Source organism: Staurois parvus, unplaced genomic scaffold (assembly GCF_062004578.1).
Source record: "Staurois parvus isolate SC_StPar_1 unplaced genomic scaffold, SC_StPar_1.0 ptg000714l, whole genome shotgun sequence".
In the NCBI taxonomy this organism is placed as follows: domain Eukaryota; kingdom Metazoa; phylum Chordata; class Amphibia; order Anura; family Ranidae; genus Staurois; species Staurois parvus.
In genome coordinates this window covers 3,547,920-3,572,181 of record NW_028318510.1, presented here as the reverse complement: position 1 = coordinate 3,572,181, position 24,262 = coordinate 3,547,920, and the positions used below count along the sequence as shown (strand labels likewise).

General features: G+C 41.7%; 2 protein-coding genes across 6 annotated transcripts in view; one reads left to right on the top strand and one right to left on the bottom strand.

Annotated features, from left to right (window-relative positions):
- SGTB (small glutamine rich tetratricopeptide repeat co-chaperone beta) overlaps positions 1–23,797 on the top strand; it is a 69,245-nt gene extending 45,448 nt beyond the window's left edge. The window contains exons 6-12 of the mRNA XM_089653468.1: positions 921–1,025; positions 2,015–2,153; positions 6,471–6,533; positions 9,715–9,752; positions 12,461–12,544; positions 12,678–12,800; positions 14,412–23,797. Coding sequence (XP_089509594.1) covers positions 921–1,025; positions 2,015–2,153; positions 6,471–6,533; positions 9,715–9,752; positions 12,461–12,544; positions 12,678–12,789 — 541 coding nt within the window. The 3' untranslated portion in view covers positions 12,790–12,800; positions 14,412–23,797. The remainder of the gene's footprint in view (positions 1–920; positions 1,026–2,014; positions 2,154–6,470; positions 6,534–9,714; positions 9,753–12,460; positions 12,545–12,677; positions 12,801–14,411) is intronic.
- LOC149445722 (trafficking protein particle complex subunit 13) overlaps positions 22,186–24,262 on the bottom strand; it is a 50,743-nt gene continuing 48,666 nt past the window's right edge. For all 5 annotated transcript variants that reach the window (XM_089653463.1, XM_089653464.1, XM_089653465.1 and 2 more), the window contains one exon: positions 22,186–23,997. In XM_089653463.1, the coding sequence (XP_089509589.1) occupies positions 23,896–23,997 (102 nt within the window). In that variant the 3' untranslated portion in view covers positions 22,186–23,895. The remainder of the gene's footprint in view (positions 23,998–24,262) is intronic.

Sequence of the window (24,262 nt, the reverse complement as noted above, 5' to 3'; positions counted from 1 at the left end):
ACTATCATAGACATCTGACAGTGCAGAATTTATACATCATTTCTGAGCTTTCAGTGAGCAGGGGGTGGGGAGCTGAAGTTACTCTGCATAGTTCAGTGAGGAGAGCTGATGGAAGGGAAGGACCCCCCCCCCCATCACAAAGGAACAGAGCTGAGGTTGTCATTCACATGCTGTGTGCTGGAGCTTCCTCCCCTGTACCCTTTTTGTCTTGTCAGAAGTGGCTTATCCAGATAGCATAGGAATGAGGTAGCAGACAAAAATGACACTTCGTGCTTAGGATTGAGACAAGTACACACTATAGAGGGAAATGCTTTGTTCATATTTAATTTCAGAGGTTTACAAACACTTTAATGTGTTGTTTTTCAATAAAGTTGTCCTGTTGTTCCTGTTTTATTTAGGTTTTATTGTAGAATGAATCTAATCCCCTATTGTTTCCTTGTGGTGCTGGTGTGAAGTTGCTTGAGTAAGGCACAGCATTCAGCGGCACCAAATGTCCTCTTTCACCAGGAACTTGCACAGCTGCTGGAGCACCATTATATGTCATTTGAGATCATGTTGTATGGAGCCAATCAGGGTCAGTCCCAAGGCTGCAGATAACAACAAGAAATAGTCCCCAAGGTGCAATTCATACTATATCTTCCTATAGGTCAAATGTTTTATTTTACCTTCTGAAATTATAAGCCCTTACTCATAAGCAATTTTTGACATTACTCATAAGCCATAGTGCATACAGTAATGACAATAGGGAATTCGGTAACTTGAACCCAGTCTACAAGATAGCGGTGAAAATATAAATAGACCCCTGTGATATTAGGCAGGTTTTCTTTCCATTCCATAATTTGCTAGTTTTTCTTCCATTAAAAATGTATTGCAAAACAGCTGTTTTTTATTTATTTTTTCTATTTCTGCATATATTCCAGGGCCGCCGCACATAGTCAGTTAGGTCACCATGAAGATGCAATAACAGACTGTGAAAAAGCCATATCAATTGATGAAAAGTACAGCAAAGCCTACGGGAGAATGGGGTAAGAGATTGTCTGGCTGTTTTTCGGATTACTTATCTGAATGTACATTGTTTGTACAATCTTTACATTTTGTAAGTTCACATTGTTTTGTAGCGTTTTGGTTTTCAGCAAGCAGCTGCAGTTTAATTTAGAATATTGTGTTCACAAAGGCCTGTTCCTGCAGATCCTTTATACATTAAAAAAAACAAATCCACATGCACTGATACCACTAAATCTGCATTTAAGAGCACTACATAGCATCCACATATGGAGTGAACCGTTTGAAGTGGTTAGCACTTGACTAATCAATAACTAGCATTATTACATGCAGAGTGTTCTGTGTAAGCAGTATTTCTACTTGAACCTAATTACATTTTTAGTATATGTGTATTGTATGAAATATAATGAAATTATTAGAACTTACTGCATGGAGACGGGGTTGCAAAGTGTGAGATAAGACTTTACAAATCTACTCCATCCTTTATATTTATAGTATGTATTGAGCCAAATGTTGGTTACATTTTGGATAAATTATGGAACAGTAGAAATCCCAGTCAGGTACTTTTGTTTTTCTGGGGATTTTTTTTTTGCTGTCTGTATCCCAGGGGAGATTTCGGCTCTCTTTCTGTCCCAGAGGCAGGACATGAAGTGAGGGAGAGTCTTTTCAAAGTGAAGGGGGATTCCACATTTGATAGTTTTCACCAAAACAGGTTTCTCCTCTACTTTGTTCTAGTCACAACCATAATATTTTTGATTTCTCATTACTTCCTGTACTGGTGACCATACTCACCAAGACAGACAGAGAAGGTAAATCTCCCCAGCAAGGACATAGACAGCAATAAAAATCTGACAGGGGTTGCTTCTTGTTCTCTCCAGGGCTACATAAAACCCTCTACAGGGCTCTAGATATATTTTATTAATACTATCAAGGTTAAATGATTGTTAGAACGTGTGAAATAAGCTTTTCTGAAGCTTATTAAACAGTATTGTATGGTGCCATTTGTGTACAGACGAGCCCTGGCAGCCTTAAATAAGTACAAAGAAGCAATCAGCAGCTACCAGAAAGCCTTGGATCTAGATCCTGAAAATGAATCCTATAAATCCTATCTGAAGATTGCAGAACAGAAAGTCAGACAAGTCCCCAGTCCGGTAAGTGCATCTTGACTTTTAAAAAATGAGTGTACTGGTGTAATATAGGAAAATTGAACTTTTTTTTGCTAATGATGCTATCCTTCCTTCTGTAGCAGTAACTTATCATTTCTATACAGCAAATTCCATGGGTAAAGTGTCTGAAAGCGTGTACAAAGAAGACTATAGGATAATTTCCTAAATTAGTAGAGAGTAAGTTCACTCCTCAGAGTGAATTTAACTTCACTTAAGTGAATGAGGCAAATCATGTGGTAGGAAAACAAAAAGGAAAATTGTATCAAATACTTACAATAATCTTCCTTTCCTGGCACCAATCCATGGCAGCTTACATGTGGTAGTAATCTGCAGGTGAGATCTAGTTTGAAAACCAACCAACAAATAAAGGAGCTCTCCCAACCCTGTGGAAGTCAATAGAGTCACAAGCCCAGGAACAGTCAAAATCAAAATATTGGGTTAAAAAGCAAGACATGTAGGAGTGCCCAAATTGATACATCACCAAGCTAGTCGAGAGGAGAAACACATTCCCAGAAGCTGGAGGATGACATATGATCCGGACCCAACAGTAGGTTGCTCAGCCCAGGAACCTCAGGACAGTGGGAGGAGTGTGTGGATGGCTGCTAGAGGGATCACATGTCTCGGAACCAGATGTGATGTCATACACCTGGCAAAAGACCGCCCAAACAACTGCTGGTGAGGGCAAACTGGAAGCCTAGGAGAGCATTCAAACCATGTCAAACCAAAGGAGAGAAGCTGGTCATCATTCCTGGGCTTGTGACTCTATTGACTTCCACAGTGTTGGGGGTTGGGAACGTTCCTTTTGTTTTTTGTTTTGTGCTTACATCTCATTGCTGGTCAGATGAGTTGTTGGAGCTGCCCATACTGTGGTAATTTACATATCCCCTGGAACTTCATTTTGCTTGGTATTTGCATTTTTTTTAGATCTAGTTTAACAATCTCTGGGGAGTTTCAGGAAATAAAATAACTTGATTCCCCTATCAGCACAGTCGGTGTTAATGGGGGAATCCCTCCCATGGAGCCATTGTTTTCTCCCTTTGGGGGAAGCTGTCCCCACTAGGAGAACACAGTGCTTACTGCTATAGCGGCTATAATAGCCATTGGCAATAATCGCATGTCAAATCCGACAAGCTGGTTGTAAATTCATGTGGAAAGAGAGGTAGAGAAGGCGCAACTGTGCAGATTGTAATACACTTTATTAAAAAATAGCTGAGAATACACTCACATTTGGAAAGATAAATACAGGCACATCTGAAGTCTATAGGAATCTTCCAGGACTGGTGTGGAAACGCTGCGGGTGGTGGATATCCATAAAATGGTCAAGAGCTGGCTGGTGAGGTGGAGCAAGGCTGGATTGCCACTGTAGAGTGTGGTGAAACGCAGTGTTTGACGTAACCACGTTTGTCAAAGGAGTGTGCCCCCATAGCTGGTGCGCATGCTCCAAAATGTTGCTGCGTCACTTCCGGTCATACACTTCACGTCAAACGCTGCATTCCACCGCACTCTACAGTGGCAATCGGGCCTTGCTCCACCTCATAGCCGGCTCTGGACCAAGTTTTGGATATCCTCCACCAGCAGCGTTTCCACACCAGTCCCGGAAGATTCCTATAGACTGCAGATGTGCCTGTATATATTTTCCCAAATATGAGTGTATTCTCAGCTATTTTGTTACCGCTTTCCCACCGCCCTATAGCAGAAATACTGCTACAGGGTGGCAGGGTGCTTAAAATTACATGTGTATATATACATGATTTTGCATTTCCGGGTAGGGGGGCGCGCCCTACCTGCGCCGCCATTCGCGGCCTTGGCTGTCAATCTCTGGGTCCCGCCTGGCGATTACTCGCCGACCCCGGTGATTGCCGAGTATTACTGATGGGGGAGAGAACTGTATGTAAACAATACAGTTCTCTTCCCTGTCCGCTCCAGCACACTGTGTGAAGCAGTGTGCTTACAGTGGAAAGCACAGACACAGCCTCATAGTAAAACACACACAGCACACAGTTAATCCTTTCAGCGCCCCAGATGATAACCCCTTCCTGCCCAGTGCATTAGTACAGTGTCAGTGCTTTTTATGCACTGATCACTGTATTGGTGTCACTGGGGATGTCAGTGGCACCAAATCAGTTCCCCCCAGTGTCAGAATGCCCGCCAACGTCACTGATCGCCACAATTACTAGTAAAAAAAATTCCACTATATATACCGCCATTTCTAAACGCTATAACTTTCACGTAAACCAATTAATTTACACGTATTGGGATTTTTTTTTAGCAAAGACTTGTAGCAGAATACATTTTGCCCTAACTTGATGATGAAATTTGATTTTTAAAATTTTTTTATTGGACATATTTAATAGCAAAAAGCCCCCCAATTTTTTTTTCTTTCTCAAAATTGTCTTTTTTGTTTATAGCGCAAAAAGAAAACCCCCAGAGGTGATCAAATACCACCAAAAGAAGCTCTATTTGTGGGGAAAAAAGGATGTAAATTTAAATTGGGTGCAGTGTTGCATGACTACGCAATTGTCAGTTAAAATAATGCAGTGCCGTATCGCAAAAAATGGCCTGGTCAGGAAGGGGTGTAAATCCTCAGGAGGGCAAGTGGTTAATAAAGTGCATTACAGTCTGCACTCAGTGGTGCCTTCTCTACCTCTCTTTCCACATGTCACATTGGAGATCTGCTTCTTCTCTACCCTGAAGGCTAGCCTTGAACTGTCTACTGTCCTGGAGCCCCCGAGGATCCTCTGCTGGACTCGGCAGTGGGTTTTCTCCTCTGGTCCCCCCTTTTCTTTCTCCCCTCACAGTGGGACTATTGACAAACCAGAGGTCATTCATTTGCACCAACCTATCTCCATGTATGGTTGTAAATTCAGCCTGCCCATACATGGTTCGAATCTTAGCTGGCCTCTGCTGACTCAGCACAGATTCGAACCGTCTATGGCCAGAAAGTTTACTGTAAAGTGACTACATTGTTAAACGGTTATAAATAAATTTCCATTGATAATGACTTAAAGAAAAACCTGATCAACATCCTTCTAAATATACAAGGTGGAAGCTGGGAATGTGTGAACAAATAATACATATCCTGTGCTAGAAAAAATACCGTAATCAAACCCCATCAAAAATCAGGGTGAAATTATTGGCTGCCGCACTCACTGATATCTACACATACTGTATATATCAAAAGCATCAATTCAAAAATAGTGTTGCTCTGTCACACAAAATCAATAACTGAAATAAATAATCTAAAAGTGTAGATATAATTATCAGTAATAAAGTCCAGTGTTAAACCAATTGATAAAGTCCACTGTGAGTGACAACAAAATCTTTATATACCCAGTGTTCACCAACCACCATGTGATTATGAAGTCGCCTACCAGATATTTAGACTCCACACCATAAGAGGTCTAAATTAGTATTAGATGATAAAATATCCCACATGGATGGCTCCAAATGGATTTCTCTCACAGCCAACTACGCCTCAAGCATCTCCCACATAAAATATGGCATGCCCCAAAATGGTCACTGGATCTCTTCTCATATACTGATCTTACCACGTCAAATATATACCAAGGAAAGAACAGGGATATCCCATAGTGAAGTACTGTATAGCATTTATTAATAGTAAACCTGATAAAATACTCACAAACAAAAGAGTATTGAGAGAATAATACACAGTACCGCCGGAGTTACGGACGGGCGTGATGATGTCACCGCTAAACTCTGCCCTACACATGTTTCGTCGATAAGACATCTTCTTGGGACATCAGAGTCATGGGGGGATGACCTGAAGCGAAGAAGCATGGAATGACCTGACCAAAGTAGGCTTTAGTTGAGACCAAGTGATCAGCATCTTAATAGGGGTTGGTATAGTTAGTACCATGTGGTGGGTGACATTTAATGGTTAGATATGCTTACAGGGATGATTAGAGGTGCAGGCATTTTATAGGAGGTTTGCATGCTTATCCCAAAAAGGGCCTTTTTCAGGTTGTGTCTATATTACAGGACTGTTAATAATGGTTACATAGATAGGTTAAAAAAGACATGTCCATCAAGTTCCACCAAAAGACATAAATAAATAAATAAATAAAACCTCTATCTTCAGAATCCTAAACCCTCAGATAATCCAGAGGAAGGCAAAAAAAAGTTAATCATGGTCCGATTTACTCCACCAGGAGAAACAATTCTCCCTGATCCAAGGCAATCAGATACTCCTTGAATCAGCAATCTACTTCTTTCTTTTACATAACATTATCCAGTTATAATGCATTCTTATATACCAGTAATTCATCTCTGCTTTTCCTATAGACAAGTGCTGGATGGGGATTTGATATGGCGAGCCTCATGAATAACCCAGCCTTCGTGAGCATGGTGAGATGTCCCTGTACTTTGCATTTATATTCTGGAACAATTATAGTTAACTGAAGCTAAACTAAATTACTTAAATTGAATGCATAATTGCCATGGTAGTTGGTTGTTAGGCTACTTTCACACTGTTCCTTTGCAAAAATGTGGTAAAAACGCATATGTTTTTGAGTATTTTATTGCATTTCCTGTGCGCTTTGCACTTTTTGTTAAAGAGAGCCATTTGACTAAAAAAATGCACCTAAAAAAAAAAAAAACATAGGTCCATTTTTTATGTGTTTTTTTTTGCCATGTTTTTGATGTGTTTTCCATTCATTTCAATGGGGAGGTATGTTTTTGGTGTTTTTTTTACCACACAAAACATGCACCAAAAACGCAATTTGCAGGACTTTGAAAAACGCAACTGACCCACAACTGACCACTGTGAAGAGTTTTGTAGGATTTAATGTTCATATTTTTCTTTCGCTTCTTTGATTGCAAAAACGGGGGAAAAACCGATCAGTGTGGATGCAGCCTTTTGCTTGCGATCCTGTATATCGCTCTATGTGTTCCTAACAAAAAGAAGTCAGAGATAATTGGCTGGTATTGGTAAGATGATCATATGTTAAAATTGAGCATAGATTTTTTTGGGGGGCCACCACCATAAAAGTAAAACTGAACTCAAGGCAAGCAGCTTAATAACTAAGAGCATGGGAACTACAGTATTTTACATGCTGAAGGATTTGTAATTCTCTACCGTAAACTTGAAAGACAGATCCTTAAAGTGGAGCTCCACCCAAAAGGTAAAGTTCCGCTTTAAGCCTTTGTCCCCCGCTTCCTATTAAGGATTGGCACCTTTGGGAAGCGGGTACCCAAATTTGGCAGGTACCTGCTCTCACTTCCTCTGTGATCACCTAGGTGATCGGAAGCAGAAGTTGTCCTCCCTCCCTCCCAGTAGTCTTCTGGGACACGTGACAGGTCCCAGAAGACTACGGACCCATTCACAAAGTGCAGCGCTTCTCGCGCATGCACAGTGGGCACCCAGTTGTGAAGCCGCAAACTGTCACAGCCGGGTGCCCACACTGAAGATGCCGGCGCCAAGGAGAGAAGACGGCCGGTGAAACCAGCGGTGGTGAGGACATCGCCAGACCGAGGGACAGGTAAGTGTCTGTATTTTAAAAGTCAGCAGCTACAGTTTTTATAGCTGCTGACTTTTATTTTTTTTTATTTTCAGGTGGAACTCTGCTTTAAAGTGGATACACACGGACCGAAAACAGCTGCAGGAACCTGACGACTTTTGGCCCGTGTGCACAGCTCCCTGTCCAACAGAAGACGGTCTCATGATTGGCTTCTGTTGAATGAGCATGCTGGAAAACCAGCACCCAATCAGGATGTTCTGGCGTCCCCCTGTAAGAACACAATAGCACAGCAGGAGAGATCACCACACTATCACCGCTTAGTCAGTACACTGACCTCTCAGGTTTTTTTTTTTGTTCATCCTGCAGGGTTGAAAGAGATAAAACTCTACGTGTGTACCCAGTTTGACCTGCAGCAGTAGCAGCAAAGTTTGGACAACACAGTCTCAAACCTGCTAATTGGACAATAAAGGAGTCATCAACTTGGCTCACTTTGCTCTGTTCTTCAGTCTGCATGTTCACTATCAGAAAATATTTATAATATTTTTCATTAAATCATTTCTTACTGTGTTTTTCTGCCACCTTCTATTGTCCTCCATGAGATCCCAAACCTCTCCTTTTTTCCCCCTCACTTCCATTTGTTAGAAAAAAGCAATGCAGTTGCGATCATGTGCACTGCTGTATGTATACTACAAATCCCATAGTCCGTAGCCCCTAGTCCATCTTGGGAGTGAAGAATAAAGGGTGGCTATGTTCAGTGGGACCATGGAAAGTAAACATAGCCACCCTCTAACAGCAAGTCAGATGACAACAGCAAAAAACTAATTTTCTGTCAGCCTCCTCCAAATTCATTTAAGTACTTATTTAAAGCGGAGTTCCAGTTAAAAAAAAATAAATAAAAGTCAGCAGCTACAAAAACTGTAGCTGCTGACTTTTAAAATACAGAGACTTACCTGTCCCTCAGTCCAGCAGTGTCCTCACTACGGCTGGGTTCACCAGCGGTTTTCTCTCCCCAGCATCTTCAGTGTGGGCACCCAGCTGTGACAGCTTTTGGCTTCACAGCCAGGTGCCCACTGCGCATGTGCGAGTAGTGCTGCGCTTTGTGAACGGTCCTGTAGTCTTCTGGGACCTGTCATGTGTCCCAGAAGACTACAGGGATTGGTCTTAGGCGATTGCAGCGGAAGTGGGAGCGGGTACCTGTCAAATTCAGGTACCCACTCCCCAAGGTGCCAATCTTTAACGGGGAATGGGGGACAAAGGCTTAAAGCGTAACTTCCCCTTTTGGGCAGAGCTCCACTTTAAGTTACCCAAGAATATATTTTTTAAACCAGAGTTTAGTGTAACTTTCATTTTAATTTAAATTCTAAATATATTTTTGCACCTAAAATAAGTAACCCTAGGTTCACACCTAAGCGTTTTCCGCAGCGTTTTGCAGAAACGCTCTACAGTCCATTTAACGTGATTTCCTATGGGACACGTTCACACCTCCGCGTTTTTCACCTGGTGCATTTTTTGGAAAGGGCCAGGAACTTTTTTTTAACGCAAAAAGTAGCATTTTTGGTTCTGTAGACTTCAATGAAAACGCTGCAGAAGAGCATGTAGTGTGTTTTTGCAACATTTTTGCATTTTAAATCTGCCTAGCAACAAGAAAAAAAAATGGAAACCAAAAAACACATTAAAAAACGCATGTGCAAAAACGCAATGCACAAATGGATCAAACGCAAACTGCATTGGTGTGAACCTAGCCTAAATGAGTTAGAACAGCATTTTAAGGTTTTTGTCCCGTGAACCACTAGCTTAGACAGTATATTTCTTTTTACCTCCCATTCACCTGACTCGTACAAAATGTGGTTGCGCTGAGAAATTCATCCTGAAGGTAGCATAAGTCATTTGGGTGACATCTTATCGTGTGACACCTCTTGTACAGTGACACGGTGACATCAGTAGTGACTGGGGTGAACAAATGGTTAGGCTTAATATATTGTAACATTCTTTTGCCAATGTTTGACTGTAGCAGTTTTTACCTGTCATTTGCTATTAGTGTATGTTTTATTTTTCCTCCCCTCTTCCAGGCAGCCAGCTTGATGCAGGATCCACAAGTGCAACGCCTGTAAGCCCTATACCTTGTCACCTATATTACAGAGATTACTCGTTTTAGAAGTCATAAAATCGTGCAAAGATGATTATTTGTTTTGTCCTTACTGGGCATCATCAAGATCAATGACCCTAGAATGTAAAACTACTAAAAGCATAGTGTTTATTTCTACTAAGTGTTTGAATAATTCCATTCCATTACAAGGGAATACAAAGCGGTAGGTTTTTCGAATAGTACACCTCTATATACAGTAAAAGAGCTACTACACAGCAAAGAATGTTTAAGGCACCTTCCATCCCTTTGAAATATTGGTTTGGCATAAATATATATTTCCAAGGCTTTTTTCACCGGAAACGCAGTTCCGGCAACTCCAGCAATGAATGTATGTAATGGCAAAGGGTGCTGGGGTGTGTCAGAGGATCTAATGTTGCTGGGGATCTATTCTAACTGAAGAGGATCTGTTGGTGGTCTATTGTTGCTGGTAGGGGATCTGTTGCAGCTGGTTGAGGGAGTGGTCTATTGTCGATTGTTGCTGGCTCCCAAAGAGTTTGATGCTGGCTGCTGGGAGATCTGTTGTAGCTGCTGGAGGTCTATTGTTGCGTGGGTGGTATTTCGTTTTGGGGTTCTGTTGTTGCAGGAGGAATCTATTGTTGCTGGGGGGTCTATTTTTGCCGGCTGCGGGGGATCTATTTTTCTGCTTTTCTTGTTATCATTAACAAACTCCATTCAAATTATTTAGCACCATGAAATGATGCTTGGGTCTGTATTCTCTAAAAGGAGCAGTACTGGGTGGGGGTGAGTAGGGGGGCAGGGGCAAGAAGTGACTCAGAAAGTTGGAGTTCCTGCACCTATGTTTTAAGAAAAAAAGCCCTGTATATTTCTATCATTTATAAGTACTCTGAGTAGAGTCGTACCTACTTCTTTATACAGTGCCTAGTAAAAAGTAGATATGTGAGGTTCAAATAAGAAAGATTCCACCTGCATAATCTATGAAGCCTCTTGCACATGGGGCTGCTGTGCTGTAGTGCCTGGGAGGGACAGCTTCAGCATCCAGTCTCACTGCAGGCAGTCTGTCAGTCTATGGCAGGCTGCAGTTGGATTGGGCTGAACACTGTACCGAGTAGTCTTCTGCTTTCTGGACCTTCATCTCTGAACAAACAGGGTCCTAAGTGCTGGTACCACTCAAAACACCATTAAGCTCCATCCACCTGCAGCCTGCCATAGGCTTTGACAGACTGCCTGCTGCGGGCTGGATGCTGCATCTATCTATCCGCATTAAAATGCCAGGAGAGACATGCTGCAGCTGGACAGCACCGTGTGCAGGGGACCTTGGGAGGTTTTAATTATTGGCTTTGAATCTGGAATACCCAATTTCTAATTTCATTAATTTGAAGTGGTGGTAAATGTAGAGGGGTACCTACCTTTTCTACATAAGGGCCCTTTCATGTGGACATTCTGTTTGTTTTTGGATGAAAAACGGACAGTAATTCATTCCTATGGATTTGCAGAAAACAGATCATCCCTTTATATCCATGTCTGTTCAGAACTGTCTGTTTAAATGAAACATGGCTGTGTCTTTTTCTATGTAGTTGGATCTGAACAGATTTAAATGGATGTGTTTATTAACCGCTTGACACACACACACACACACACGAATGTATAACCCACAGACTACCTGGCCCAGGGATACATAGTGCAATAAAATACTTGGGTCAGACATGTGTAGAAGTCAGATGTTTAAATGTAACCTCCTAGCACAAATTCTCCCCCCACATTCCATCTCTCAGTACTAATCCTCACCTACCCCCAATCCTCTCTCTTCCTCAAATCTTTCCCCCTTAGCACAAATCCTCTCCTACCCCAATTTCCCACCCTGAGCACTCATTTCTCTCCCCCCAAATCCCACCACCATGCACAAATAATATTCCCCCCATAATTCCTCATCTGTGCACAAATCATCTCCCTTCACCAAAATTTCTCCTTCTAGCACAAATCCTCTCCAAAAATCCCCCCTCCCCCAGCACAGATCCTCTCCTCCGAGCACAAATCCTTTTGTCCCCCAAATCCCCAAAAACTCTCTCCTCCCTCCCCAGAAAAATTCTCCCCCTCAGCACAAATTCTCTTCTTCTCTTAAGCCCCCCCCCTCCCAGTACTAATTCTCTCCCCTCAAATCTCCTCCCAGCACAAGTCATCTTCCCCAATCCCCCTGTCAGTACTAATCCTCTCCAACCCCTTCCAGCACAAATCCCCCCTCAACACAAATTCCTCCTCCCAAATCTGCTCCAATCCCTCCTCTCAGCACAAATCATCTACAAATCTCCACCCCCTGCAAACTCTACCTCCCCAGCAAAAATCCTCTTCCCTGCCCAGCTCATCCCGCCAACACAAACCCCCCCCCCCCCCCCCCGAATTTCCCTTCCCATCACAAATCCTCAGCACCAAGTCCAGTCCTCAAGTGCTTTACTTTATATTTTTCAATATGAAACCTTATATTCCATATAGATACCCACCCCTCTGTTTTAACTAGGTCTTCTTGTGAAGTTGTCATATCGTGTTGTGAAGTTATTGCCCTGCTTTACTCTGTATCCTCACGGCTCATTATTATGTAGAGCCATCATCTTTATCTACTGTTAATGCACACACACAAATACTGTATATACAATGCATGGAAACCCCTGTACTGGTACTGTGCAGCACTTACTCTATTGTTTAACCCCTTGCAGGATGTCTGGAATGATGTCTAATGCAGGAGGGGGTCCTGCAGCTGGTGTTGGAGGGCTAACAGACCTCTCAGGTCTTATCCAAGCGTAAGTATGTGATCAATCAGGACTTTGTGACTGTTCATAAAACACAATAAACACCGTTAAAAAAAAAAGAGAAGAAAACAGAATTCCACATAACAATAATGGCAAAAAAAACAGTTTCATCTATGTTTTGTAGTGGACAACAGTTTGCACAACAGATTCAGCAGCAAAACCCTGAACTGATACAACAACTTAGAAACCATGTGCGAAGTCGATCTTTCAGCGGGACCACTGAGGAGCATTCATGACACCCCCCCAGGTTTGTACCATATAGACATACATATTTACACAATGGCAATGTATAGGTATAGAGAGGCACTGCCTGGGTTCATTCTGAAACTTTTGATGCATTCCTTCCAATTTTCTGTTTTAGCACCTGACATTCTCTTTGTTAACGTGATCCTGTCAGCATAGGTTAAGGCCTAATAGAAGAGACTGCTAATTCCCTGAATGTAAAAAAAAAAATATGTTTGCTTACCTGTACACTAGAACCTGTTGTCATCTTCATAGTAGCTCCCTTGTGAAGTGACACACTTTTCTAGACAACTGTGCCACTGTCAGAAGTATTCCCGGAATGCACTTTCTGCATCATGTGCAGGAGAGTTTTTGTGGTGGAGAATATAATTGTCAGGCCAGAGTTTCGGTCTTTTCCTCCAAACAGATTCCTGTAACCTTTTTATTTTCCACATTTACATCAGTCCTTTGCATGTTTGGCTGTCCACTTCTTGCGTCATCATGGACATCTTTCCTCCCCTCCCTAAACTGCCTATGTCATTCAAAAACTCTTGATTTCTTCATGGAGTGTCCACTATAAGCCTGTTGTAACAGAGCTAAACTTCCACTTGAACTTTTGCCAATTTTCACGCAAATTTGATGTAAATCCGCTGCTCCGGATTCCTGTCATTCATTTTCTGCCAACAGCACAAAGCATGCATGTGTTATTTCTTCTACTACTCCCTAAAGTTCTGAGTCGTCTGGTCTGCGACCCAGGTGAGTGCAAGTTAGAACATGTCAAAACACGCTCAAGTATGAATGTGGGACTCGCCATCGTAGAGCTATGCTGCAGGCATTCTGGGAATTTAATTGTCACACCTTGTATACTTACCTTTCTGGCAGATCATTTGTTAAAACACTTCTTGCTGACTGCTTCAAATATTCAGCTGGCTGGATGGGTCAAATACCTGTTTACCCCATCACATGCAGTTGTTTTTCCCCATTGGTGCAAACATCAGTATAGGACATACAGGCTGGCAATATGTACCACTGCTTGTGATGGGGGAAACAGGTATTCGATCTATCCAGTCGAATACCTGTAGCCTTTTCTAACATACAAATTGACCCTGTTCAGACAAGTCTTTGATTCAACATTCAAGGAGCTTATTACACTAGTGCATTTAGGTTTTGTGCTGCCCTAGGAAACACAAAAATCGGACGCCCCCCCTCCCAGGCAGAGAGAGCCTGACACCAACCAAAACCAAACACCCCCCCCCTCCCTGCGGAGAGAGCCTGACAGTGACCAACAACACCCCATTCCCCCCCCTCACCTGAGAGAGCCTTCCACTGACACTCACCACCCCCCACTCATCTTCGCAGTTCTGGACATCCTGGGAATGACAATTGGGCTTTGCATACACCATCAAGCAGCCTGCAGTCTCTCGGATCTTACTTGGTCCCCATGCCTCATATGTCCCTTCTTCCAGGGGGAAGTGCTGCCCCCCTAAAAAATGCCACCCTGGGCACATGCCTTGTTTGCCTTGTGGTAAATACACCCCTGGCCTATTGGCTCTCCACTGGACACAGCATGTTTACTTTACACTTTATACTGTATATCTTAATGTTGATGAATTAATTTGTGTGAGTTTTATTTCAGGTGGTTATTCACACATGGAACACTAACCGACCACTGCACACGTTAACAAAAGTGGCTGACAGAGCTGAGCTTCCGTCAGGCAGCATCCCCGAGTACGCTCCATTGTCACACACATGCAGCTACAGCAGAGCATGGGAACCTGTAGTACATCATATGGTGAGATCCGTATAGGAGAGGAATCTGCCAAACGTCCATACTATCTTCATTTTTATGTATATTTTGTTGTAAATGAAATATTGAAATATAGTATGTTTTAAGCTCTGTTTTACATGTAACATATAGATCATGAAGTAGCTAAAGATGAAAAGCTTCCTGTGTATTTTGTACTGTTGTCTCACAACGTTCTTATTTACAGTGAACACAACTGTAGCGGTTTTATAGATAGAAATCTTATTGTCCTGTACTGTACATCATCTCTAGCCTCCAAGTGTCAGAACAGTACTGGAATTGTAACTGACTAGTTCTAATCAGTATTATGCTGCTAACATTTTTTAGGTCAATCAGCATTCAAGGTACGCATATCCTTAGAATTTTTGCTGTAATTTCTATGTGGTCTCATAACTATTTAATGAAAATACAGTCTTTAAACACCTAAGGGTTCAATGTTCATTGTTTTATTTCAGGATAATTCCCAATAAACAATTCAATTCACATAAATAAATACTATATAGTCGTGCTATCATATTTTCCACAATAAATAGTTGAACCCTAGGTAGGCTGCAAAATAAACAAATTAAATACTGTATGTATGTATGTATATATATATATATGTGTGTGTGTGTGTGTGTATATATATATATATATATATATATATATATACATATACATACATACATATCCAAAGGTTGTGGAAACCTAAACATATCACACCTATATGAGCATGTTGCACACCCATTTATCCAATTCTTTCCCCACCGGCAGAATACAATGATAACTGTTGCAAGAATCTTGCTGGAAAAACTTGATAGGCTGGTTGTACGCAAATCAATTTGATAGTTTGACTTGTATACAACCAGCTGGCCCATACAGGGATCCCTGCTGAACAGGCGGAATTTCAATCCATGTATGGCCGGCTTTACTCCACACCAAACTGTTCAAAACTGTATATGGACCTGTATAGAAAGTATTGGATTTTTTTTTTAATGTCTGTCTGCAGCCTTAACCACTTTGCTGCTATGTTTTTTTCAGCCATGTTAAAATTCACATTTTAAACCTAAAGTAGTAGTAGTATACACTCACTGGCCTGTTTATTAGGTACACCTGTTCAATTGCTTGGTAACACAAAATGCTAATCAGCTAATCACATGGCAGCGCCTCAATGCATTTAGGCATCTATATGTGCTGAAGACGACTTGCTGAAGTTTATCTCGAGCATCAGAATGGGGAAGAAAGGGGATTTAAGTGACTTTGAATGTGGCATGGTTCTTGGTGCCAGATGGGCTGGTCTAAGTATTTCAAAAACTGCTGATCTACTGGGATTTTCACGCACACCCATCTCTAGTGTTTACAGAGAATAGTCTGAAAAAGAGAAAATATCCAGTGAGCTGCAGTTGTGTAGACAAAAATGCCTCGTTGATGTCAGAGGAGAATGGGCAGACTGGTTCGAGATGATAGAAAAGCAAAAGCAACTCAAATAACCACTCGTTACAACCAAGGTTTGCAGAATACCATCTCTGAAGGCACAACACATCGAACCTTGAAGCACATGAGCTACAGTAGCAGAAGACCACATTGGGTGCCACTCCTGTCAGCTAAGAACAGGAAACAGAAGCTACAGTTTACACAGGCTCACCAAAATTGGACAATAGAAGATTGGAAAAACATTGCCTGGTCTGCTGAGTCTTGATTTCAGCTGCGCCATTCAGATGGCAGGGTCAGAATTTGCCTTGTATCAACAGATTGAGCATGGTTTAAATGCCACGGCCTACCTGAGTATTGTTGCTGACCATGTCCATCCCTTTTTGACTAGTCTACCCATCTTCTGATGGCTACTTCCAGCAGGATAATGCACCATGTCACAAAGCTTACATCATCTCAAACGTGTTTCTTGAACATGACAATGACTTCACTGTACTCCAAGGGCCTCCACAGTCACCAGATCTCAATCCAATAGAGCACCTTTGGGATATGCTGAAACTGGAGATTCGCTTCATGGATGTGCAGTCGACAAATCTGCAGCAACTGCATGATGCTATCATATCAATATGGACCAAAATCATTGAGGAATATTTCCAACACCTTGTTGAATCTATGCCATGAAGAATTAAGGCAGTTCTGAAGGCACAAGGGGGTCCAACCCAGTACTAGCAAGGTGTACCTAATAAAGTGGCCGGTGAGTGTATATATTTTCTGAAAGCAAGTACCCTGGAGATTTAAACGGTGGCAGTTGCAATATTTTATCTCAACATGACAGTAACATTCATGTTTACCAAATTAGTAAGGCCCCTTTCACATGAACAGCATCCTCCTGTGATCTGCTTGCTCAGCAGGGGTCTGTCTGCTGATCCCTGCTGAGCAGGCGAATGACAGGTCCATGCTTATGCAGAGCGGACATGGACACAGCCTGCTCTCCTCTATGGGTGGTCTGATGTGGCCACCTGTCCATTTACACCCGACTGCCACCCAATCGGATCTGCTGGATGGAAGGGGAACAGATCCCCCTCTGTCTGTAAATGGAGACAGGTCTGTTTACACCCGCTGCTTCATAGGGGATAATGGAGGTTTCAGATCAGGTCGGCCTGAGAAATGGACAGGCGGACCCGATCGGAACGTTTATGTGAAAGGGGCCTAAAACATACACTAAAGTTATTTTTAGTGCAGACAAACACAATATATTATCCAGTTTTTTTTTTAGAAATATAAAAGATGATGTTGAGACAAGTAAATAGATATACAACTTGTCAAGCCTTATAATTCTTCTCTTTAAAGCCTTTACAGGGTATCAGTTTAGAGTCAACCCTGAATGATGGCCTTAAAACTCTTGTTCTTGCTCGGATGGTTGTGGCAATATACCATGTGTAATGCAATCATAGTTTTCCTACGTAGGCACTCACTGCATTTTCATTCTTATGTGTGTATGTGAGGGATGGGTGACTTCAAGAACACCAAAAAGTTAAATTTTTTTTGGAATGTTGCTTTTTTTTTTTTACAATCAACTTTATTGCTTTCACATAGGGAGCCAATAGCCTTCATGTGATAGCACTTTGTTGTGACAGCTCTATTAGGCACCTGATGTCTCCTCTGCCTACCCCTGAAACTAATAGAGCACGTATTCAGCTCCATAAACGTCTCTGCTGGCCACAGGGGCCAGGAAAAGTGTCAGCTGAACCCTGGACATTGCATAATACACATCGTTTTCGAGTTCATTCACTGCAAAGGAGATCAGTAAACAGACTTTAGCTGGTCTCTCTCTGTTCCACTAACCATGCCAGTGGGATAGCAGAGCCTGGGATCCATGACAGGGGTAGTACCTTTAGCAGGCTGTGGAAATGATCAGGCGACTTTACAGATTTGAACTTGAAGGTGAGCATCCTTGATATCCCCAGAAGTTGACAGTCTCATTGGTAGAGGCAACGACCGATTTGGTGGATTGCATGCAAAATTTAGATCCAAGTTTGGAATTAGTGAAAAGGCTGGTGTAAAACCCCTGAAACAATGCTGGCACAGGAACTAGGGCAATGATACCTTGATGCCTAAGACTCAAGAAGGCTTATTGGAGATTGGCTAATCTGTGTGGTGACACAGGAAGGTTGGAGGCGAGAAACCAAGGGACAGAGATCCAAACTCCAGTTTTTACCCAGGGTATGCCATATACAACACCCAGGAGTCCTGTTCAAGTGTCTGCAAGGTTACCAGACACCTCCACTCTGGAAAGTGGGGGCACACCTTAATAAATTCATACAAGGCTAATAGACACTTGGAGGAGCAAATTACTTATGAGGGTGCTTCCAATCTCCATAGAGACAGTTGGAAAAGCAGGTGAAATGGGAAAATCTTTACAGCCTTAGGAATTTTACATAGCCCAAGGCTGGAGATGGCACTGGTAGAAGAAATTAACTGATTCCTAGTTTCATAGTGGTGTGCACAGTATCAATAACCGGTGAAACGCTCTCTAATTTGGGACGGATAGCAGTAGACTGCGACTCCTCAGGGGAAATCTCATCAGTCAAGTACTGGAGGGATTTGGAATCAGACAGCCTCTGTGGCCAAAGGCTTGGAAGCCACTAAGGATGTGGGCAAATGTGATATAGAATCTGCAGGACTGATGTTGTCACACTCTCTTATAATCTCTACAGGCAAACTTCAAATTTAGGTGGTCTACGACAGCTCTGAAATATTTGGGAACCCCCCAGAGTTGGCTCACACCTTTAATTGGACCCTCTCTTGGAGAGGGTCCGCTCTCTTCTGTCTACTTGGCACAGAGGTCTGCATTCTTGGTTTGGATACTGCCCTATCATCAAGATGTGTATTCATTCTAAATTCCGCTACTTCTTCCAAGCCTTGCCCATCCGCATTCCTCTGTGGTACTTTAAACAGGCAAATGCTACCATATATAATTTTATATACCGTCAGCTCCAAACCTTAACCAAGCAATATGGAGGGTTAGCTGTCCCAGAGTTGCAAGAATATTACCAAGCGTCTAGGTAGACTTGTGGACTGGTGTCATGGAGATGTCACAATCTGGCCTAGTATCAAGCAGGCCCAAACTCCAATTCCACTCAATAGAGAAGAGGTAGCATGGTACCACAGAGCTCTATAATTCAAAATGTACCCTCTTATTGGCACAACATTATATATATTGCTCCTCGCTCTTTGCTTTGTCTTCCTTGTCATCAGGACATTCTCCCCTTTGCCCAATCTTGGAGAACCCTAGATTTAAACTGGCCTTCTACATGGTTCCTTCATGACCAGTCTCTGTTCAGGCCATTTCCAAGCCTCCAATTTCTTTGTGAATGGTTCTTGGCCCTCTATACAGCTCCTTAGGAATCCAACTGGTCCCTATCAATTGGATTTTTGGGGAGCCCTCCAACTCCACCACTTTCTTTGCTCACCCCCCCCATGTAGCTTCCAATACTCACCAACTCTGGTAGAAGACAATTGCTCTGAAACAGGCACACTCCCCCATGCACTTTCTAAACTGTATGTGCTACTGGTTCTGCCACCCATGGACTTTTGCCCACTAGATCTTTTGAAATGGGAGGCAGACCTGGTAAGAATGTTCACAGATGCCCAAAAAAACAACATGCTCAGTTTCTCTCTAAAATCCTCCCTTTGCACAAAAGTTCAGGAGAACAATATCAAGATCCTAGCTCGCTGGTCCAGAACTCCTGTCGTTACACAGATTCTCCCCCAACAAATGCTGGGGATGTCAGGAAGAGGACGGAATACTTACACATGTGCTGGTCCTGCCATAGGTTTGCACACTACTGGAGGGAGGTCCGCCGTATTGTACAAAAATTTACATATTATTCAGTCGCTGCAGACACAGCATTTATTCTTCTGCATGGCACCAATATACCATACAATATCTACAAACAGTCTTACGCCATCTTTTAATACAGCCAAATCTTGCATCTCTTTGAGATGGAGAGACTCACGGGCCCCATCAGTAGGGCTTTGGCTGCATAGACTTGAGAAACTGAACCAACTGGAAGATCTGGTGCTCTCACCAACCTAAACATGAGATATATTCTAAAACTTGGATGCTATGGAATATGTTCATATATTCTGAGGAAAGGAAGTCTCTCCTCGAGATGAGCGACATGAGTGGTTAATTGAAGGAATGCCTGTCTTTCATCTTGTGCCTCTCCTTTCCAAACCCCGTTCCCCCCTCTCCTCTGGGTCTACTTTTTTTCTCCTATTTCTATCTTTCTTTTCTCTCGCCTTTTCTTTACTTGATCTGGTTTAAAAGAAAAAAAAAACAGCTGTACAGCGGTGCCTCTCTTCTTTGACTGTATATGAGGGCGTTTCCCTCAAAGCTCCCTTTTCCTTAGGGGCCCCGTGCTCTACGGGTCAAGATATGTCTTATCTGCAGTATCCTGAACTCATTTTGCAGACATGTAGTGTTGTAAAACCTGGACATTGATGCATTTGTTACATTATTCTCCTTGCTGTGGATGTCCCTTGCTGTTCAGCGTGAAGAATTTGAAAAACAGCATGGAGTGCATGCGTGTAACACTCCACTCAGCGCATGATATCAGTGCTCAGTAGCACTGCGGTAATCCCTTCTTGTGGCCAAAAAAAATTTAAAAAATTGAAAACAAGGAATAAAAGGCACTCAGTGATCTATGCAAATTAAGTAGGTCCTAGTTCTCATCTTGAATAACCCAGTCACTAAATTAGTCTTCAGGGACAGGGCAAGTTTTGAGACGAAAAGTGCTCCACAGCTTTTACCGGAACGGAGTCTGGAAAATGGTCATGTGGAATCCAGTGCCCAAAGGTTGCTTCCAGCCCAATCCTTAGCCAACACAAAAGTTGTTTTTTCTTTCGTTGAGCAAATAGTACATGGTAATCAGAGTACGGCATATGTTGTGCTTTATTAAAGCGGCTCTTCAGTGTTTGCAAGATTACTTGATGTTGTCAGTGGATTGTCTTATCTTGTATGTAACACTGGCAATGATAGTGCACCACAGGTTCTTGTAAACCCCCTATTTATTGTTGTGAAGATGACCAGTATATGATATGTTAAAAAAACGTCAAACATTTTTGTTCTGATGGTTTTTTTCCTGGATTTTAAACAGATATTCAATTGCTACCATACCTTTTCACATCCTGGATTTATAATAAATGTAGCTAACCCAAATGCTTTACTGAGTGCTTGGAACTACACACTACCATCAAAGATAAGCTTACAATCAGAAACAAGACTCAATTTAAACTAAAACTCCAGCCAAACTTTTTTTTTTTTTTTTTTTGATAGGTGGGGAAGGTTAGAACAATTGTCAGGATTTTATTTTAGTTCATAGACTTCCTGTTTTATGATCACTTTTGCCCAACAGATGTGAGAGGAAGCCTTCTCAGCCTGAAATAAAAATCTAAAAAGGGATCTGGACTCTTCCTCACTCATGATGCAAAACCAAAAAAAAAAACAGACTGATGCAGGAGAACATAAATACCTCAATCTATACAGTGTCCCTGTTGAGAACTGAACACCCCCCTAAGACCCCCAGTGCTACACCCAATGTGCAATACATTACTCCTAACACATTTCAATTACACACACAAGAGAAGAAAAGCCCTGCTATGACATCATAATCCAAAATTAAAATTTGCCTCTAAGCCCTGGTTCACACCAAATGCGATTTCAAAGTGGTGCGATTTGCTCCCATTTAAAGCACAACTTCAAAATAGCGCTGATAAAGACACAGGTGCGATTTCAGTGCCATTTACCTTATAGTCTGTAAGAGTTAAATGCGCTGAAGTGATGAAAAAGTAACGCATGAACTATTTTTCAAATCGCACTACTTGAAAGCCAACCAGACGTTGCCATAGAAATACATTATTTGCAACTTCAGGTGCGATTTGTAAATCGCAAGTTGCCCCTAAAGTCGCAGCAGTGTGAACCAGGGCTAATAAATGCTGAATAAAAAAAGATGAATCCAGATGTTTAGCTGATGTAACAATTACAGAAGTATTGGCAGCCATTCTAAAAGTGGGGGAACTTTTCTTTATTTTTAACCTTACCCCTTCAAGTTGCCAAGGTAGCCCAAATCCCATCATAAAAGAATGTAAAAACATATATACAAGATATATAGATACAAATGTAAAACAGAAATCTGTAGATCAATTTATTACTAATTATTTACAAATATTTTCATATGCACATAGCACGTAACAATTGATTTAGAAAGGAACAAGAGAAAAAACACAGGAAGTGACAGGTTAAAGAGTTGGTCCATGGAGATGTTTATTATGGTAGCCTGTTGCCTACTTGTGTGGACAGCCCTAATGTGGCTAATAGAAAAATGCAGCCTGTCTGTTCCCTAGGAATTGTTGGCATCACTTTGGTATGATTTCATTAGTTTCTTCTAAGTGTTTTTTTTTTTTTTTTGTTAAAGTTAAGGTTTGCTTTTAGTTATAATAAGATCAGCATTTGGATCCAGTTTAACTTGGTTCACATCTATTTCCCAGTGGCTGTATTTGAATGGGCTGCTGTACCCACAGAAAATGCAGGGAAAAGGTCCCTGTATCTATTCAGAAAACGTGGCCACAGAGAAACTACACAATGCAGTGCGGTTTCTAGTACATGGAGGTGACAGGAATAAATGGTACCCCCCAGGGGCGGACTGATAACTCATGGGGCCCCCGGGCAATAGGGGATCATGGGGCCCGTGTCCTCACCCACACTCAAACCACACCCAAAAAAGTCTAAGAAAGGTACCAGGGACATCTCATGGGGCCCCCTACTGACCCCGGGCCCTCAGGCAGTGCCAGAGTTACCCAATGGTCAGTCCGCCCCTGGTACCCCCATGCATCTCCTAAACTGCATCACATTTTTTTCTGTGGGTGCAAAAAATTGTGTGATTCCACGCTTTCCCACAGCCCGCACTTATGTGAACCTAGCCTTAGTTTTAAATACACTGGAAATAACATGAGCACCAACAAAATGATGGTCCAACTCCACCCACAAAAACATTAGAAAACAGAACTGCTGAAATAAAAGGATTTAAAAAGGCCTATCTAGATAGGTCATGTTTAAATAAAGCCAATAATACAGTCCAAAGGTTACAACAATCCCTCAAACATTTGGCCTGACATGAAAAATGTCATGCCACTTTAAAGCATGCCTATCATAAATCTGATCAATTCAAACTGAGCATAAGACACGATTGTGGATAAGCTAAATTTACCTTCAATAAAAACTTCATGTCAAATCGGTCAATAGATGTAGAGATATAGACAGCTGAAGTTACATGCAAATCTTGACCTTTCCTGTAAAACTCTGATCTGGCTCATCCAAACTCTCTATTGGTCCTTTCATTCATAGTCAGCATTAGTAATAGGAAGCAGCATGAGCTTTGCAAGCTTAGCTTATACAGGGAATTTCAATATTTACATTCAGCTGATTATGTCTCTAGATTTCCTCAGCTTCCACATTTGTTCTTCATGTATTCAATCTAAATTACCACAAGCCTACTTTTTAAGCAAAGGTTTTTGTTGAATGTCAAATAATAAATTGTTTTTGTTAAAGTAAAATGTTATGCTACAGTGCAAGGCAAGTTGAAAAGGTCTATATGAAATAAATACATTTATATTTACACTTTATTTTTGATGTGTTAGATAAAACATGGTGCTTTAAAACACTGCATATTACATTTAAAAGTAAAAGGCATTTGCTGAGAAATGAAAGAACATTATCAATAAAACATGCTTGCTTCATCTGTAAACAGGTCATTTGTTTGTGCGTCCTTTCTGGAGACATTGGTCTTCATGGATTATTTTCCAAAATCTTAGGGATCGCTACAGCCATCAGATGAGACCGTTTCTAGGCTTGAACTTTTGAAGACACAACACAGACCTGAGCAATATCATCGTATTCATAAGTTCGCTTTAAAAATGTGTCAGTCAGTCTTAATCCAGAAACACTCTGGGGGAAATAAAACAACAAAAGTTATTTCTGATTTACAGAAACACTATGAAAGATCACTTGCTCTTGGTTTGCTTTGTTTAAATCCACCAGCCTATAGATTATTGCTTTCTGGTAATGTTTTTTGTGAAATGCAAGTCACCCTGTGATGTGTATTGATCTTCTCAGTGCTACAATATGCCGATCAGAAATCATGCAATGTTCCTACAAAATGACTTACACCAATTTCAAGATACAATATAGCTGGTGGAAAGTAAACGGTTAG